The following is a 19,568-nucleotide window of genomic DNA, read 5'->3' as shown; positions in this document are numbered from 1 at the left end:
GAGGATGCAACCTATGGCCATGAGCGTGCACAGGGAAAACAAAAAAGCTGAGGGATTTGGGACCACCTTTAACCATCAATGAAGATGCAGAGAAATAAATGAATGGGAGCACGCTGCTTCGAGGATGCTCCGGCAGAGACCGAGCGCTAGAGAAGCAGCCCAAGTTTAGCATCGCCCCGAGGGTTGCTGCCAGCAGATGCTCGTGAGCATCCTGCCCTGCGCATCCTGCAGCCCCGCTCCTCTCGCTCCAACCCTGCCTGCCCTGGAATAGACACACGAGGAAGGGAGACAGCGCAGCCACGCCAGGATTTGCTCTTTTCACGGCACAGCCCTTGCCTCTGGTGCACGAGGGCTGCTGCTGGTGTGCTGAAAAGCCCTGTATCGATTCTCGGCGCGGCGCAGCCCTCGCTGGGCGAGCTGGGGGCAGCCAGGCTCCAACGTGACGCGCGCTGTGCATTAGCTGGCCGAGCATCCGCGGGTGACACCCGTCCTGGGAGGTTTTGCTGCCTGTGTTCGTGGCTTACGTTGAAGCCCCAGAACTCAGCAGCAGAGAGAGAAGCTGTTGGGCTACGTTCAGGCAGCGCTGCAGGGCGTAGGGCGTGCTGGAGACGCGGGGAAGGTGCCGGATCAGCCCCACCGTCTTGGGGACTGTTGGGTTTGTAATTTGGCTGCACAAAGGAGAAAGGCCAAGGACCTTGAAACGGAAAGTGCGGAGAGCTGCCGTGTCTGCAACCCACAGCCTTTCAGTTCAAGCTCTTCCCCATTTTTTTTTATTTTGATGTTTTTGCACGGACAGTCTCTCGGCTGCATCCCAGCATCCCAGAAGCAGAAGACAGCAAGGTTTTACAAACCTACAACCAGCTCGAAAGGCTTTCACGTAATTAATATGATTAATTTTAAAGCTTCTAAGTGCATAAACACTCTCCTGCAGTGCCCGCACCAAACTGCGTCGTCCGAGCTGAGACAAATGCAAAAAAAAATAGGGAGTAGAGGCATTGACAGAGGAATCCTGATTCTCGTTTCATGCTTTGGGGCTCAGAGGTGCAATATCCCGCATCTGAAACCAACGGGAGCCCTGGCTTACCAGCCACCGGGGGGTTTATAACAGCCGTGTGTGTGTGTATTCTCTTCTGTCTAATAATATGGCTGGGTTCACTGAGCAGCCTTTCCCTTGGTGGGGGAAAATATGTGCCCACCCACGTATTTCATTAAATTTGTAAGAATTCAGTATTTTTGAAAACTCTGCTGCTCTGTCAAATTTGGTTGGAATTGGCCAACACGTTCAAAAGTTATTAGTGTGGGAGTGATGGCATATAGATATATAAACAGCACAATCACATAAGTAAGCCCCATTTCCTGAGGAAAGTAGGCTAAAAACATAGTGTACTGAAGACAAGTAAATTGGATTCTTAAAGTTGTTTTAGTCTGAACAAAGTACAATGTTATCTGTGACACAGAAAGTAAGCTCATTTAAGGAGTAGTTTGTAGGTTTGGTAGATGACTCTCCTAAATTTTCTCCAGTGCAATTAAAAGGAAGGAATATTTCCTTTCCTCTTACATCTCCCGCTCGCTGAAATAGTTCCTGTAAAATAAACGGGTGAGAAGAGCCACAGATCAGGCCTGAAAAACAAATCCTGATATTAACTACCAGTTTTTAGAGACAGAGAGGGAAGGAGCCTGGTTTTACCCTGTTCAAAATGAACGTGCAGGGCGTCCTCTTCGTGCTGCAGGGCGCTTCGTTCCCGTCTCACAAGGCAAGAGCCTACCTGGAAGGGGAAGGATGCGCTGAAGACACCAGACCCCATCTCGGTATCAATAATGGTGATACCTAAATCATCCCTAGGCACTGGTGATAATAATAATAATAACACCCAGCCAGGACAAGCGCCTTGCCTTTCGGCACAGCTGCTGGGCAAGGATGGATACACGTGGCCATGCAGGAGGAAAAGGGAACTCAGCACTGACCCCAGCTCTCTGCAGAGGACTTCAGGGGTTTTAATGCAAGGCACTGGGTCCTTCTGCTCTCACAGGTCAGGGTTTTGGGGTCGGGGATGAACCACCCACGAGAGGAAGGGCCGTTGGTGATGCTGCAGGTGTGATGGGTGGCGTTTGGCCGGCGCTCAGCTCTGCTCTCGGCACAGGGTTCATGGCCCCCATTGTGAGCTGCCGGTCCCTTGCACCCCGGAGGGGATGAGGCTTTTGGGTTAGTCCTAAATAACGCGCTTCCGGGCGTAATTATAGCTCAGCCATTCACCGACGATGAGAAAAATATAATTAAGCTCGATATTCTCAGGAGGAACCAGGCTGCAAATTAGCACGGTGTCATTCAACTTCTGGAAGAGGAACTGGAGGAAAAAAAAAAAGAGAGAGAGAGAAAGGAAAGGAAGGAAAGGAAGGAAAGGAAGGAAGGAAGGAAGGAAGGAAAGGAGGGAGGGAGGGAGGGAGGGAGGCAGGAAGGAAGGGAGGAAGGAAGGAAGGAGGGAAGGGAGGGAGGCAGGAAGGAAAGAAGGAAGGAAGGAAGGAATTAAGGAATTAAGGAAGGAAGGAAGGAAGGAAGGAAGGAAGGAAGGAAGGAAGGAAGGAAGGAAAGTGAGTAAAGACGACTTGGCAGCAAGGCTGTGTAAAGGATCATGTTCTGAAGCTCCTTCAGGATGCTGCGGTGAGGGCGCAGCCGCCTTCCACGTCTGGCACACAAAGGGAAGCAGGAAGGCAAGAAAAATCCCCGGAGAGCTGAACAGCAAAGTGCAAGAGGTTGTGTTTGAGCCAAGCAGGTATTTTCTTCAGAAAATGGAAATGCAGCCCAGGCAGAACCCACAGAAAAGAACAGATTCCGCAGTTCTGGTCCCAAACACTTTGAGTTGCGGTAATGTCACTACCGGCAGTACGCCGAGCCGTCATAATGCTGCTTAATGCTCTCCCAGGCCTGTGCCTGCAGCATTGTGATTGTGCTTCGCTGCCTTTGATTTCAGGTTTCTGCTGCCTTCCTGCTGCTGCGGGGGGTGGCCGCGGGGCGCCTGCATCCGCCTCCCCCCCTCGTGCCGCCGGCGGGGTTTTCGTTGCGGATGGAGCCGGGGAGGATGAGGGGTGTGGGGTAAGGGGAGCGCTGTGGCCCCCCCAAGGGTTGTGTGTCCCCTTCCTCCAGCTGGGATATTGGGGACGAGCCGGCAGCCGAAATGGGGCACAGGTGTGGGAGGGGGCTGCCTGGGTTAGGACATCACCACCCCCCATTTATTTGGGACTGATGGGGTCACCGATGGCATCGTCTGGTACCCACCGGGATGGCGTGAACCCTCCGTCCCTGCTCTCCATCCTTTCCTTGAGGACAGCACGACAGGGAGACAAGCACAGAGGGAACTTTTCGGAGGCCGAGGTCAGCTGAAGCAGGGGTAAATCCCTTTGCAGCAGGCTGGGTTTTTGCTTCCTCTGCCCCAAACAACCCCTGTGCGACACGGAGGGAGGCGAGCACGAGCGGCAGCGATCAGGATCAGCTGCTAGTCCTCCCGCTGTCAGCCAGGACGACACGGGTACCTCTGACTCACAGCGAGCACAATTCCCACCTCGGGACCAGGGCGTTCGAGGAACGGAGGAGCCCTGGAGCTTCCCGGAGCATCACGTCCCTCCCAAATCCGGCTCGTGCAGGCCCTGCTGGCCGCACCGTGAGCGTTTAAGCAAGTCCTCCTGCAACGCCGATGTAATAACTTCCTGCTCAGACAGGACTGAGGGCATTAAGCCCTTTTGTGGCCGTGTCAAAAGTCAGGACTAGCTGGCACGCTCGTGCAGGGCCAGCCCTGCGCGTCCCCAGCTGCCACCGTGCTGCCTGGGTGGAGGGATGCAGCACGGGGACACGGACGGGGTGGAAAGTTGGGTGCCTTTGGGGCAAAGTAATCCCATTTAAAAAAAAACCTCAGCAGGGTCCTTCCACATGTCCAGCAGAGCAGCTTGCTGTGAGTTTTGCCAGCTGCCCTCCTTCGCTGCTCTCCCGTCCTTCAGCCACGAGGATCGCTCCCAGCTTCGCAGTTCCCACCACCTTCCCCGCACGCTGAGCTGAGCGCCAGCTAAACCACCCCAAATCCACAGCCCAGGCGTGCGACGTGCATTTCTTTCATCGGTTCCGACCTTGCTGGGTGGTGATGAAGTAACACGGGCAGAGCGGTGACGAGGAGCCCACCGGGTCAGCCACGGTCCCTGGAGGGGCTGCGATAGCCTGGGGGGAGCAGGAGAGGGGCTTGGGGGATGCGGAAGGAAGGAAAGACCCCGGGATGGGAGGTCTGGGTGTGCTGGTGCCTTTACAGTGGGATCGGATGGAAAGGGGCCGAGACAAACGTGCAACCAGCATCCCCAAGGCGCGGGGCATGAGGCGGGGGACAGCTGCGGGGAGCCCAAATTGGTGGCTGCCTCCTCATCTTCCTCCTCCTCCTCCTCCAGGCGCGGCAGCCCATCTCAGCCCGGATCATCTGCCTGGTTTCTAACCCAGGACTTTTATCAGCTTTGCTGGGCTGAGCTGCGGGGCAGAACCAGCCCAGTGCAGGGGGATTTCAGCCTCCCCAGCAGTGTGGGGCAGGCAGGAGCTCGCTGCACGCCCAGGCTGCCCCTGCAGCTTGGGACAGGGGAAGGAGGTGAAGGGGAGGATGGTGAGGCCTCTTCGTGCTGATGGGAGGGGAGCAGGGTGCTGCCACCCCGTAGGTGTGACAGGTGAAGCAGCCCTTCGTAAGAGGGGAAAAAAAAAAAAAAAATAAGCCATCAACAAGGAAAAAAAAAAAAAAAAAAAGAAAAAAAACCATCCCCTGCTTTTCCTTCCTGCTGCTTTGCCTATTCAACGAGCAGAAACTGCAGCGTTGCTGTTCTCCGCGATCTTCAGGAGGGAAGGGAGGAATCCTCCCCCAGCCTGCGCAGCTGCCTGGCTCGCAGCCCCGTCGCCTTCCTCCCTCCTCATCCTCACCCCGGTAGCTGGCGGGGGCACGCAAAAGCCAGCAGCCGGGCCCAAGCACGGGGTGCTGATGTAGCGTCCCACCCCGTCATCACCCCGGTGACGCTGTGCACCCAGATTTTTAGGGGAAGGTCTGGGCTCCCTGTGCTGCACCAAGCCCTGCTGCTGCTTTCCCGTCTCGTGAGAGGCCGGCGTGCTTTTTTTCCTCTCCCAGCTCCCATTTTCGGTTCCCTGGCATGCGCTCCTGCCGGCTGCGCTGCTCCCGCCCCAGCTTCCCACCCACCTCCTTCCCTGCAGCAACAACCCCAAAATCTCCGTGCGCCCGTCCCCCGTCCCCCCCCCCCCCCCGGTCCTCCTTTCCTTTGCCTCTCTGGAGAGAGGCAAAAGCAGTATCGAGAGCACAACTGAGATGAAAAAGCAGAGCTGGGTAAAAATATGGGATGTTTTCCTTGGTGTTGTCGAGCATCACTCTGCCAAAGCCAGAGATTTGGAGATGCTGATGGTGGGGGGACCAGCGCCGCCGGGGGGGTCACAGAGCCTGGGCTGGGGGCTCCTGGTCCCTCAGTTCTCTTGCAGAGAGTTTGGAAAGCCTCGAACAATGGGGTTTCTGTCGCCTCCTCCTTGCAGGACAAATGACAAGCTGTCCTGGCTTCCTAATCCAGGAAATTAACGGATTTGACCGCACACCCTGCTAAGCGAATTCCCCCCTGAAAATCCCAGGGGGATTTAACCCATGGATCCGACTGATTATCCCTTTAAAGTTGTGACTAAGGAAGGTCCCGATTCTTCAGGGTGCTGAACACCCTAAAAATCCCCTCGCAGCAGTGACACGGCCATGCCCCGCGCTCTGCCATGGTTTTGGCTTCACCTCCACCCGGCCTCCGCTGCCCCTTTCGGCGACGCGACCCTCGCTGCAGCCACAGCCCGAATCTACCTCGTCCCGTCCATGTCCCCAGGGACACGGATCGTTATTTGGGGGTCCCCAGGCTCGGCATCGGGAGCAGCCCACGCGGGAGACGGCTTAATTCTGCTCAGCTGGAGCACGTCTGGCACCCAGCCTGAGAGCGAAACCCGCCCGGGGTGGCAAACCCACACGGGGTTGGGTCAGTGGTGGTTTCCAGCTCCTCAGACCCTGTAAAGGGCAGCTGAGCCATTCTTCCTCTTCATCACCTCCATCCCCTCCTCCAGGAGGGCACCTGCTCCTGCACCAGCTCCTTTTGCCCACCCTTGGCTGCAAGCTGGGATGCCCAAGCGGCGTCTGCCTCTTACCCATCTCCTAACTCCCTCCCCGTGCTCACACAGAGCTGCTGTGGGTGCTCCACCCCATGAGGGCACCTTCCCAAGGGGAGAGGTGCAGAGCAGGATTTGGGCAGGGGTCTGCAGCCCTCCGGCTCACCCGAATCCTATAAATGGCTTCTCTGGGGAAAGAGGCTGCAGCCTGCTCCTGCTGTCTGTCTGTCTGCTCTGCCTCTCATCACCGTAGCACGGAGGTGAAGCATAAATAATTAAGAACCCAGCTTCTCTCCTGGCAGAGCCGGGCTCTGAATCCTTTCCCTCTTGTGCTGCTGGTTGCTTAAGTGGAAATTTTCACGGGCTCTGCCTCAGGGGCGGCGCAGACCTGCAAACCTGGGGCTGCCTGCCATCCCCGGAGCGCGCCCGAGTTGGGGAACTGGAAAGGGTTCCTGCTGGAGAGGCTGCGTCCCGTCCAGGGGATGCCGCAGGATGCTTGGGGTGCGCCAGGGCGCACAGCACCCGCGGCCGTGGAGCGAAGCCAGGAGCGGGCAGGCTTTGAGGCGCCTCGTGAGGAGCGGGGTTTTTGGGGGGCGCAGCTCGTCTGTGGGCTCCCAGCCTCTGCCCGGGCACCAGGGAGGAGGAACCCGTGCAGGCGGCAGGGAAGCGGAGGTGAGGAAAGCGTCTTCTGGGTGGGCTCTGAAGTTTGAGGCAGGCAGGAGCTGCTCGTCGCTGTGGCAACGCAGAAGATGTATTTTTTTATTTATTTTTTTTTCTCCCACAGCCGTTGGGGCTGCAGCCGGCGGCGCTCGCACTGCACAGGGCCTGGAACCCCAGTCCTTATCCCCGCTCGGTGCCTTCCAGAACGGCATTAAGCAATTTTCAGGGGGGGGAGCATTTTTGTTCTAGGCTGGCATTTTCTTGTGTTTCCAGTTTTCTGGTACAACGTGCCTGGTGCCTTCCTGCACGGCCAGCAATGAGCTGGATGTGGCAGGAGGGATGGAGACGATGCTGCCACGTCCCACGTGGGGCTGGCTCTGCCTTCCCCCAGCTCCGTCCCGGTGAGGCTGAACGTGGCAAGAGGCACCAGGAGCTGTGCCCGTGGCTGGTGCCTGGCTCCAGGCGGAGGCAGGGAATCGCCCGGTGCTGGGCTGCGTGGAGCAAGGCGCGGATTGTTTGGTTTCTGCGCATCCCTCACAGCCCTGCTGGCAGAAATGCATTTTGCCATCGCTCAGAGGACCGGACCATCCAGCCCGTCCCTTAGTCCCGTGTCCCACCACCCAGAAAAGAGTGCTGTCTCCTACCCCACAGCGCTGGAGGTGGCCAAGAAATCCCAGAGGGTGAGGGTGGACATCTCGCACTTCTCCTCCGACAGCTGGAGAGCATCCGTCAGCGCTCCCGAGGCCATGCCTTGGCCTGGCTTCAGGCCGTGCTGGAACTAAAATACTAAGTTCAGTTAAACAAGTCCCTCGCTGGCTCCGGACTATTATTTTTTTTTGCAGTTTGCTCTGAAACGGGGTTAAAGGTTGGCTGGGTAAAGGTGCGTGTGGCCAGCGGCACGCCGCGGATCACCCGTCTCCGTCACACCCGCACAGGGGTGAGGAGCTCGGCGTTACCCTGCCTCGTTCAGGCTTCTGTGGCTCCCAGAGCAGGAAAAAAATAATAATAATAAAAAAAATGCCTGGGAAGTTTGTTTGCCAAATGTCTGTTTTGCTTGAGGTGACCAAAACTTGTGAAACTGCCAGAACGCTTCAGCCAAAACACAAAAGGGGTAAAGGGTTAGGGAAAGAAAAAAAAAGACTTTTCCTTGTGGTTCTGTTGTGTTTTGCTTCAGGATTTGGGTTGACTCATTCTTTTTTAGACATCGAAATGAAACTGAAATTCAACTGGTGGATCTGCCCTGCTAGCCTGTAATCTTCACCTGGAGGTTTCTGTGGGAATTCCCCAGATTCTCTTCTTCCAAGCGGTTCTCCCTCGGCTGTAGGGAAAGATCTCTGCATTTCCCAAAGGGCCGGGCTGTGCCTGGAGGAGGCTCCCCCGGCTCCCTTCACCCTCCTTTAGTTTCCCTCTGTGCTGTTTGGCACCTCTGGCACTGACATTTCCACCCCACACCATCCCATGCATGGCAGCCACCGGCTGAGGAGGTGGGTGTGGAAATTTGGGAGGAATGGGCTGTTTTGGGGAGCCCGGTGGCTTTGGATGCCGATGGCCCACCAAATCCTCCAGTTTTAGACCCGCAGCATGGGGCGGGCCAAATAACAACCAAAGCAAAGGAATCCTCCGGCATCCTCCGGGTCTCACAAACCAGGCTTTGTCCACCAGCCTTAGCCCATCCTAAGAAGCTTGGCCCAAATTAGTGGCTAGGGGTGATCATCACACCTCTACCTTCTTTCCCTCGGTAAATCCAGGCGGGTGGATAACGTCAGACAGGGCGATGCGACGAGAACGCAGGATCCAGCCCGGAGCCATCACAGGCAGCAGCATGTACAGCCAAAGTAAACGCTCCACATGTCCAGGCAGGCTGAGTTACGGCTGCTCTGGGAGCTATAACTTGGCCTGTTGTGCATTTAAAAATCTCCACCCGAATGCGGCATTGATGTAGGGCTTTTCTGCTGGTCTGTTTTTGCTTTTAGTACAGACGGTATAGATCTGCAGTGTGCAGAGCATCCAGCACTGCCCAGGTTCCTTGGAGATTTTTGTGCCTTCGTTTGCTTTTTCTTGGGCTTTTTCTTCTTCTTCTCCTTTTCTTTTTTTTTTTTTTTTCCCCAAAGGTTGTTAGAGATTTCTTCCAAACTGTTTTGCCTCCTGCCTGGAAGTGGCAGGATCGTTTGTAATGCGCTATTTTTTGCACAGGGCTAGCGGAGCGTTTGCGGCGTGTTTCTGCCTTTGGGACGTGTGCGAGGAGGGCTGTCTGCTGGCGCCCTGCGAGAACAGGGGATGAAGAGGGACGTCAGTGTTTTCCCATTTCCTCTCACAGTCTCCGAATGGGCAGTCGCCTTTTCCATTATGTACATGACAATTATCCAGTAAAAACATGGGAACCCACCCCATCCAAACCACAGCAGCTGGAAAGAAGGAAACATCTCCCTGCCCGTTCCTTTCCCTCCCTTGGAGCTAACTCTTCCCACACCCTGCTCCAAGTGGGTTCCTGCAGGTTTTGCATCGCCAACCATCGCTTTCCAGAAGCTAACAAAGCTCCCAGCGTCGCTGCAATACCTCATCTGTTCCCAATTCATAGGAAAATGGGAAAATCCATCCCTAGAGCTGGAGTTTGTTCTCTCCTTCGCTCGGTCAGGCTGGGGCAGTGGTGGGACCGCGGTTATCGTCACTCTTGTCCTTCCTGCAAGGCAAAGCCCAGCTCCAGCACACGGCTCCGTGGCAGGGACCGAAGCGCCGGGACGGGCAGGTGCTGCCCGGCCGCGTCGCTCACCCGCATCCTCCGAAGCTTCATTACAAGTGACAGATGGCAGGAGATGAGACTCCCTCTCCAGATGTTAATTATCTCACGGGCTGTAAATAACGTCTCGCGGCAGCTTGCGCACCGGCTCCGGTGTGAAAGGCCCGTCAGCTTTGCCCTTGCCAGGGGGCAAAAGATGGAAAGGAAGGAAAGCCACGGGGAGGGAAATCCGTGGGTCTGCCTGGCTCTGCACGCCCCTTCACAGGGGGGATGCTGGAGAATGTCCTGGCCAGCGGTGGCACGTTTGCCTTTGGGTACCAAAATCGTCCACCAGCCCCTTCTGCCCCAGCCCTTTAGGCCAGTTTGGCTGTGCTGGGTGCTTTTTGTTTAGCAGTGATAGGGATAAAAATACAAATACAAGCATCCCCATGGCCGATTTGGGAGGATGGCAAGGAGAGCACAGGAGGATGGTGGTGTTACAGCCTTCGGGGGCTCTCGTCCCCCACCGGGGAGGACGCAGCTCAGGGTCCCAGGCGCTGCATGGGCAAATGATGCCTCGGCGAATTCGCCCTCCATTCGTAAGCTCCAAAACCGCAAAGGTAGAAGAGAACTGGCGCAGGAGCCTGGAGCGAGAAGCTAAATGGGAGCTGGCCCCATCCCCATTCCCATGAATTTGGGAGAGCCCCAAGCTGGGGCAGAGGCGCCCGCTCCCCACGATGCTGGATGGGAACGGCTTCCCCACGTCTCCCTGTGTCAAACCACGGGGAGGATCGGCTCTGGGCTTTTGACCAAGGTATTTTCCACATCGGGCTGTATTTCTTGGGCAACATCAAACAGCTGCAGCGAGTATTTTTTCAGGCTTCGGCAGCTTGAATTTTTATTTTTATTTTTTTGGAACTTTTCGCTTGAAATGTGATTTCGGGGCAGCTTTTCAGAGCTGCCTCGCCTGGAATAACCATTCCCGCTGCCCCGCGCAACCCCAGCCCTTCCCCTTAGGGGAAGTTTGCTGATGATGGGAAGTTTCTTGCTTGGCCAGCCCCAGCATATCGGTGGCCAAGCTCTTCTGCCTGCTCCCCATCACCCATGCGTGCCCTCAGGCTGGGGCTCTTTGCTCCCCCACCCCAAATCTCCATCCCTGGGGCCAGAGCCAGGCTGTCTGGCCGTGGAGCAGGGCAGCCAGGCGCTCTCCTTGCTATGCACAGCACCTGCTCGCTGTCTGGCTGCACGGAGTCAGAGCAGACGTTTTCGGCTGCATTACGTCATGTCAGAGGTCACATTAGCTGCTTTCTGCCTCTTGATTAGGGATTCCAGCTAGAGGGGATGGGTGGGAAAGGGAAAAGCGGGCGGAGGAAGCGGGCAAGGCAAATACGCTCGCGATAAGCAGGTAAATGGGGATTTATGCACAGATAGCTAATTGGTGTGTCTAATATTCCACCCCCTGAGTACCGGCACTGTATTACTGCCTTCACAAATCACTCAAGGCAAGCCTAGTGCAATAACAACCAAGCCAGGAGAGCCGTGAAAAGAGTCAAGCTGGAATTGAGAGTGGGTTTTTATCAGGGCAATAAACGCCAGATAGGGAAAATAACAAACAGGTTGTTAATTGCTGCCATCTCCCAGCTCCCCCAAGGAAGCGTCTAGACAGAGCCCAGCCCTGGGTGGCAGCTACCACGGTTATCGAGCCGGCCTTTTGGGGCCAGAAGGGTGCTGGATGCGGGCTGGCAAGCCTGTTGAAGGATGCTGAGCCAAAGCCTGGGGGCACAGGGATGCAGGACGGGCTCTGCAGCTCTCCCCAGCAGCATCGCGCGGCCGCGCTCTGCCCTAAATCAGCGCTGCTCCCGCAGAGGTAGAAGCCAGACAGTCTGCAGCAGCTATTAATAATTCAGGCCCGGTTTGTCCCACCGAGGAGAGCAGGAAAAGCAGCCAAACCTCAGGGTTTGAGACAGCCCCGGGGCTGGTCGCAGTGGCGGATCCCATGCAGGGGGTGCTATGGGGTGGCCCCGGCAGGGGCTCGCACCGGCGCTCGCCCTCTTCCCCCTGGCTCTGGGGGTCTCTTCCCAGCATCGATCACTCGGGGACTTTTGCTTTATGCCCCTCGGTGCGTCTCGGCTTGCTGCAATTAGGGCCAGATCCTGCTCCCAGCTGTGTTGGTGGGAGTGCAGGATAACCCCGGCCAAGTCAACGCAGCTGAGCGCGTTGCGCTCACACGAGCCTGGTTTTTGCACGTGGGTGGCCGGCCCCATTGTGGCCACCACGGCCACCACGTGCCAAACAGAGCTGGTCACCGGGGCCAGAGGGGAAAGCGAAGCCCCAAGTCTTCAATGCCCCGAGGAACGCTCTCACTGAATTTTTTCCTGAAGTATTTTCTTGCAGCTAGCGTGTGTTAATTGAATTTTGCCATTTGAAAAACACATGACCCTCTGTAATGGAGGGAGAAAACATGCCTCCTATAGGAAGATAAAGATGCATTTAGAGGGAAAAAAAAAAAAAAGAAAAAGAAAAAAAGCCTGATTACATATTGACCTGAGACACAAAGTGAATTCAATGGAGCCAGCCCGGCCCCTTAGGAAAACTCGAGGCTGTTTGTTGTGTCCCGGGATGAGCTCAGCGGGTGCTTAACTCCATCCTCACCGAGGATGCTGACAGGTGAGCGGTGCTCCTCTGCAGGGTCCCCAGAGTGTGTCCGCGGTGAGGACCAGGACCCCTGGCACATCACCAAAGAGGGCATGCGGGGGGGGTTTGCAGTGATGGGTGCAGGATCCGGGCTGTCCTGCTGCCCCTGGGTGCCAGAGCCAAAATCAGCCCATTTCTTGGCGTTCATTACCTATAACAATAATTATTTGTGTGCACCATGAACCTGGACAGGTAGGCTATTTTTCGTGAAAACACAGAAGGCAGGGTTTGCTCCTTTTGCATTGCACGAGGAGGTCTCATTAAAAGAGGAAGCTGCACAGAAGAAGGCTTCAGGAGCGGTTTCAATCATCTTCTTTTAATTAATCATTCCATTCAGCTGATCACTGCACCGTCGGATGCTGCGACAAATCTGTGCTGTAGAGCCAGGCAGTGGAGGGGCTGCTGAGGGGACGCCGACGGGAGCCGAGCTCCCTCGCACGCAGCGGTGTCGAGATTTCTGCCACGGGGGAATTTCTCGCAGAGCTTTGTATCCCGAGGGAGCTTGATTTCGGCTTCCTTCCTCCATTTCTAAGGGCTGGACACTCAGCTCACTCTGTCTGCCCCTCCACCTGAGCCAAGCAAATGCAAAAGAAGGGGGAGAAGCCGAGGGGCTCAGAGGTCTCCAGCAGCTCCCAGTACGGGATGGGGGAGAGCTGGGGATCTCCATCCCCGCAGCAGGGTCCCGGCAAGCAGGCGCAGGAAAGCAGCAGTTTTGTAATTCCCTGGCAAGCCCGAACCCCACTGAGCAGGGGACACCTTCACTTGCAGAATGGAAATCGCCCAGCAAGAGCTGCCACATGAATTTTGGGAAACAGACCTCCTTGTCCAGAAATGTCGCCTGTATCGTGCTTTTTTTTTCACATTTAAACCATGAATAATGCAAATTTCCCCCTGCTTCCAGCACTCAATTGCCTTTGGCCCAGGACATACATTTTCTCAAAAAGTCTGTTACTTATTTTTCTTGAAAAAAAAAAAAGCCTGTTTTTCATCAAGAACATGAGAAAAAGGAGCAAGGAGGACGAGTCTCTTGTCGGCTCACCCTTCTTGTGACACCAGGTCACCATTACCCTGCAATTACAGGCATCACCTTTACCACTTTACCAGACCCAACTCCATTCCGGAAATATTTCCGATAGTCCACAAGCTTGCTCTAATTTCCAGCCTATTTTTTAAGCATTGTAACTATTTGTTCTCCTACCAAAGCGCTCTGCTAAGCCCAGACCCCACTCGAGCCTCGCCTGGTCTTGATTTTACTTGGTTTCTTCCTGAAACTGCTGGGTGCCACAAACTGTGGCATCGGTTTTTGCAGCAAAAGCCCTTTGTGCACGCAAAGCCAGGCTGGAGTCACCGCTGGCATTCCTGAAAAGCCAGCTCCTTCCTTTCAGATCACTTTATTCCAGCCTCGTATAGATTAGCCGGAGCTGATAAACTTGGCATTACGAGCCGCTCGCAGGTATTATCCCTTCCCCCGTCACTTCTGGCCGAATCGCAGGAGATCTGCAAAGCTTTGCAGAAATCTCCGTGGTTGCGGTTTCCCCCTGCCTTCTGCCAGTTCCTCCTGCCAGTTTGACCACTCGCCCGGCCGTCCTCGGAGCGCAGTGAGTCAGCTTGGCACAAACCGACCAAGGAAATTGCCCAAACCAGCCGGGGACCAAACTGCACCGCGGGTCTGGTAGCTACAAACCGCCCCCGGCATCGCCCCTCTCGCTCTTCCCAGCCCCGTCCTCGCCGAAACACCTCCAGTATGGGTCGGTTGGCGTGCTGAAATGGGATTTAGGGGTTGCAGCCATCCTCAAAAGTCCCTTTGCTTTCGTGTGCATGATGTTGGGCACTCCAGCCATTTCCATCACCCAGGACGAGGTGCTCCTTCCCCCGTGCTGCCCCATGGACGGTGCAGGAAACCCAGCAGAGCATCTTCCAGCAGGACTTTCAGACGGTAAGACGGGGTGCGAGGGGCACCGTGTCCCTACAAACAACAACAGCACTTGTCCAGCCGGCTCCTTGCAGGATTGAGGACACCACGGGTAACGAAGGGACAGCTTCAGCCTCATTTTGACCCTGCGTTCCAGGATTTAGCTCCTCTGACCCGCTGTCCACTTTCGGACTTGGCCAAAATCCCACAGAAATCCCCGTTTGCGACAGAGAAGCGTGAGTAGATCAGGGCTCTCTGTGTGCCGGGGAGAAAGACCCGCTTTACACCGAAAGAAAGTCAAGCAATTAGCTGGGGAATTAAGATTTAGTGCACGCCATGAGCAGCAGGCATATAGAAAGGAGACAGCTGTTAAATTTAGTATGTGACAAAGTCATGCGAGCACTAACTGGATTACTTGCATTTATTTGGGAATACTTATGTATTTTATTATGCAATGTATAGATCATCATAATTCTGCTTTTCACTCCAACGGCGCCTCTCCTGCAAGCATCTTAGAGAGCATTACAAACAATTAAGCCTGCCTGCGCCTCTGCGCCGCGCTCGAAGTTGTATCAGCTTTGTGGGCATTGAGAATATTTCAGATCGGAGATGGTTTAATTCACGGGGTTGGGTTTAACTCTGCCTGGGCTGAACCCCCAAGCCGCTGCTCGTCCTGGGCCGATCCACGGGGATGAACCAGCCCAGAAGTCACCGGAGCGAGTTTTCCAGAGATGGCTATACATCTTCCCCAAAGGGATGGATTTTTTGGCCCATTTCGGTGAAGAAATGGGAGCCCGTGGGTCCTTGAGAGGGGAGCATGGTGTGGATGCTCCCCGTGTGCTCTTCCAGCGTGCCCTCCTGACTTGCCTGTCCCTAGGTCTGCGTGGCACACGCAGCTTCCAGCCTCCTTCCCTGGAAGAAGTGACGGATCGCTGCCTCCAGCTGCCTCCCCAGGGAGGAGACTCGGGAGGCGGCGTGTAATCCTGCCTGCTGAGTTCGGTCCAGACACCACCAGACGTTATTAATCCTTCGTATCAGGCCAGCGGGGACGGGCAGCCTGCCGTACGAACGTGCTGCAGCATGGGAGGGACGGGCCCTTCCCCAACAGCTTCCAGACCGAGGACAGAGCGGAGGCAGAGACGGGTGGGGGATCATCGGGAGCCAACGGCCAGACCACTGAGAAGCCCCCACGGAAAAAGCCAGGCCCTGCAACAACCTCAGAGAGCCAGCATCCTAATTTCAAGCCCCAGCTGATGTTGCTCTCGGCACTGGGGCGGTTTCATCGACGGGACTGGCACCCCAGCCTTTTGCACCGACCACATCCATGTCAAACACGAGGAGCAGTTGGCATCCCCCTCTTCCAGATGCTGAGCATCCTCCTAAAAGGGCTGATCTGGGGTCTCTGCCAGGGGGTGGGCCAGTGACGTGCTCGTCCACCCCTCCATCCCTGCAGGAGCATGGAGAAGAGCTGGAAAAGACTGTGCCCTTACAGCCCAGATTTTGAAACATTTTCAACCAATTTTTTATTGCATTGTTCGGGGGGGGGGGGGACCTGCACCTCCGCCACCACTGTGAGAAGGGGCTGTATGCATAGCCAGCTACCGCAGAGCAGCCGATTTATATACATAAAACACTTACTAGAGCAAAAACAACTTGCTAGCACTTAAAAACAAGGGACAGGGTGGCTCTGGGGGCAGGGGTTGGTGGCATCCTGCCTGGGTTTGAAGAAGCAGCAGGGCACAGACGTGCATGTCCCCGGCTTGTGCGGCGCGGTGCGGCGCGAGGCACGTTGCTGGCCCCGTTTTCCATTTATAGGAGCCTGTCAGAAATGGCACTCCTCTCCGAGCAGATGTCGAAAAATTAGAGGGAATTCAGAGAGCAGCAGAATGCAAAAAAAAAAAAAAAAATGATTAAAGGAGATGGAGGGCCTGCTTTTGGAGGGAAAAGAAATCAGCTGAGCTATTTATAACGCTGCCTGCACCGGGGCGGGTAGGAACAGGCAGTTTTTTTAAAGTGCCTCGAGAGCTGAGCGAAGGGGAAGGGACAAACCTGCTCCAGGGGATGAGCAGGGGAACGGTGCCGAGGGGCTGGGGGTGAGACCGGAGCCATCAGACGCGGGCACCTGGGGGGTCCGTGGGGGATGGATGAGAGCAGGGGGCAGCCGCTCGCCCCCAGCGGGGAGATCCCCGCTCAAGGTGCGGCGAGGGGCGATGGAGGGGCACCAACCCCTCCTGGCCTTGGTGACAAACCCTGCTTGTATTTACACACTGCTTTACGCACAGTATGTGCGGGCAGGGGGGGCAATCTTTTTCATCCAAACGCAAGCATTTTTGGTTAAAAAACGCCGGCTGGAAATTTAGAAATTCAACCCCCGAAGCTGACGGGGGTGGCACGTTATAGATGTTATCACCTGTTCCCAAACAAATCCCGATCCCTGGGGTAGCTCCTCCACCATGTGGGGTTTGCTGGGTGCACTTTGGGTTTCTCTGTGTTCTCTCTGTCCCCTTTCCTCGCCTTTGGTCCGTGGAGGGAGGCAGGGCTTTGGTTTAGGGCCCAGCTGAGTGATGCTGGGTGGTTTTCTTGGCAGGCTCCTTGTGCTGGGCTGCAAAAAGCCCACGGCAAGGCTTGGGGACGCTCGGTGCTTTGCAGACCAAAAGCTTCACCACGCACCTAACAGGGCCCTTTTTGCAACCACGGCACCAAAACCCCACTAAAGATCTCCGCGATCACGACTGCTCGGAGCTGAGCACCCGAAGGGGCCGCGCGCACCAACGCCTCTGACATCCCTGGGTGCAGCTCCGCCAAAATCACCCTTTTTGGTGAGGGTTGCGGGGGGGACCAGGGAAACCCCCAGGCAATGCCGTGACCCCCCCCTGCTCACACGTCCCCGTCTCTCTGTTGCCTTGCAGGACCTCCCACTCCCGGGCCAAGGCGGAGGCGGCCGTGACGGCGGCGCAGAAAGCCCAGGAGGAAGCGCGCATCGCCAGGATCACTGCCAAAGAGTTTTCGCCTTCCTTCCAGCACAGGGAAAACGGTCAGTGCACGATACCGCGCCGGCCGGCCCCGCACAGCATCAGGGTTTGCAAATAATGATAAACTCTGTGATAAAACCGGCAAAAATGAGCCCTGCACGGAGGCTGGGTCTATCGGCGGTCTTTCAATCCACCCCATGCACTCATGTTGTTGCAGAGATCTTGGCTTTTTGCACTGAAACAGCCCCATTTTTTTTAATGTATAGCCTCCGATGGTTGCGCAGACCAAAACAAAAACAAAAACAAAAACAAAAACCACAAACCAAGAGCTCTGAAAGTAAAACGCAAATACAAACGATCCTGAAGGCAAGCACAGTTTTACCCCCATGGCTTCTAGAGCCTGGTTTGTGCCTTCTTACAAATGCCTGGGCTTTATAAGTGTGCCCTGTCTAATCCTTCACCTGGGTGTGCAAGCCATCGGCGTGCATGTGCAAAGGTGTCAGGGTACGAGCATTCAGGGTTTGCCTGACGGCTTTTCATGCGCTCACATGCACACAGAGCCAGGTTTGGAAGCATTTTCCTTCCCTCCGACATCTCCAGCATTTCTCTCTGGAACGAGGCTTGCCCCGGCCGCAGAGGAGCAGCCAGTGCCCAGAGGAGGGTCTTGGTGCCAGGAAAGACTCGGGGAGGACAAGCCAGGGATGTGCAGCCCAGGGAGGATTTGCCCCTCCAAGGCTGCACTTAGCAAGGGGTGGGAGGGGAGAGATCCAAGTCCCCATGGCAATAATTAACATAGTAATTAATATATCTGAATGGTTTTATTCAAAACTTTCCCTGCACCGAACCCTCATTAGGAGGCATCTATCATTATCCCCCCCCTCCAGCTCTTTAGCTGAGTATTGCTCATTCATCTTCGTCGCTTGAGGGCTGGTGCTGGTGACTCACGTCTGGGTGCTGGTCCCCGGCAGGAGCAGCGTGGCCAAGGCTGGGCAGGAGGGATGCCGAGGGATGCTGGCATCTTTTGCCAGCCCTGCACAGCCTGGCTTTGCCAGGAGAAAGCGCAGCCCTCTTCAAACACCCCTCGGCACTCCTCCCCCTGCAGACCTCCGATTTGTACGTCGGAGATCTGAGCTCTTTCGCCGGGCTGCACGGTCCCTGGGGCTTCCTCAGCCCTGAGATATTCCTCGTCTCCATTTCCTCTTTGCCGAGAGACTTTGCTGTCTTAAATCACCTCTTGAAAAGATATTTTTAGGTGATGCATTTTTTACTAGCTGCTAGACGGCGACGCGGGGCTCGGCTTGCGGTGGGGCTCGGGGTGGCTGGGTGGGTCACACCTGGGTGAGGGGGGGGGGGAAGGAGCTTCCACTCAGAGCACATTAAAAAACAAACACGCCATCCAAGACGTGGGGAAACCTGGGGCGCGTGCTTGGCTTTGAAGACGCCGTGGCCGGGCACGGCTGCCTCCATCCTGCTGGAAATCCAGATTTGGTGCTCCGCATCCTCCGTAGCGCTCTCACGACGGTTCTTCCAGGAACATCACGTGTTCCCTGGCTAATTTTAGCTCAGAATAATTGTTGAACATCCTCGGGTGTCGAACGCCGGCAAGACGGCACCCTGCATCTGTCGTGTTCCTCCGCAAGGAACCGCCCGCACCCCCCTGGCGCTGCCACCCCTCGGCCCCGAGCCCCGGCCGGGGCTGCAAACCCCAAGGGATTAACTGGGTAGAGAAGGAGAGGCAGAAACAGCTCACTGCAGGTCTAGGTGGGGAAGATTTAGGATGAGAGGATGCTTAATAGTGCGTTCCCTAGTGCGGGTCTCCAGGGTGAGGATGCTGGAGGACGGTGGGGCTTTGGCACCTCCATCACGGGGCTTGGGAGAGCCAGGGGAGCTTGGGGTCGGTGCCAAGGGGAGGGAGCAGAGGTGGGACCAGGCTGGGGCCGGCTGTGCCATCAGAAGGTGGCTTTAGGGTGGTCGGAGCCGGTGGGAAGCGTTCAAGGCCCTGCACCTCCAGCCAGAGCCCTGGAGAGCCGAACTGGGGAAGATCAGTCAAAGCCTGGGACGAGCAGGGTGGCTCTGGGTGAGCCCACGTCAGTAGCTGCCTTTAGCTGAGCTATACGACCACCTTTCTACGTAGCCGTTTATTCCCTCCCTGCCTCAGTTTCCCACCTGTGAGCCAGGAGGACGGCGGGAGCAGGACCAACTCCACAACAGCCACAAGCCCACCTGTCTGTGTTTTCCCCAGAAAGCTCCCAGAGAGTTATTCTGCATGAAAACAGAGGGGCTGAGCTCCACCCTTCTCCTTCATTACATTTTCCCACTGGTACAAGAAGTGCCCGGGGGCCCCAGATAAATCCTGGGAAATCCAGACACGCAGGGAACAAACAAGGACCGAGCTATTTGAGCACCGTCCCAAAACACAGACAGAATTTCCTGCGGCGAGTAATCCAAAAAAACACT

General features: G+C 55.9%; 1 protein-coding gene and 1 long non-coding RNA gene across 2 annotated transcripts in view; one reads left to right on the top strand and one right to left on the bottom strand.

The window, feature by feature from the left end:
* The window catches only part of JPH3 (junctophilin 3), a 51,288-nt gene that overhangs the window by 18,309 nt on the left and 13,411 nt on the right, over nucleotides 1–19,568 (top strand). Inside the window, exon 4 of the mRNA XM_067004299.1 lies at nucleotides 17,049–17,173. Coding sequence (XP_066860400.1) covers nucleotides 17,049–17,173 — 125 coding nt within the window. The remainder of the gene's footprint in view (nucleotides 1–17,048; nucleotides 17,174–19,568) is intronic.
* Nucleotides 6,891–8,432, bottom strand: LOC125184148 (uncharacterized). The gene is made up of 2 exons (XR_007167572.2): nucleotides 7,462–8,432; nucleotides 6,891–7,359 (listed from the first exon to the last, which is right to left on the bottom strand). It is a non-coding gene; the product is annotated as an uncharacterized lncRNA (long non-coding RNA).

The sequence above is a fragment of the Anser cygnoides genome, chromosome 12 (assembly GCF_040182565.1).
Source record: "Anser cygnoides isolate HZ-2024a breed goose chromosome 12, Taihu_goose_T2T_genome, whole genome shotgun sequence".
Taxonomy (NCBI): domain Eukaryota; kingdom Metazoa; phylum Chordata; class Aves; order Anseriformes; family Anatidae; genus Anser; species Anser cygnoides.
Note: the sequence above shows the minus strand (reverse complement) of the source record. Positions and strands in the feature narration are given on the sequence as shown.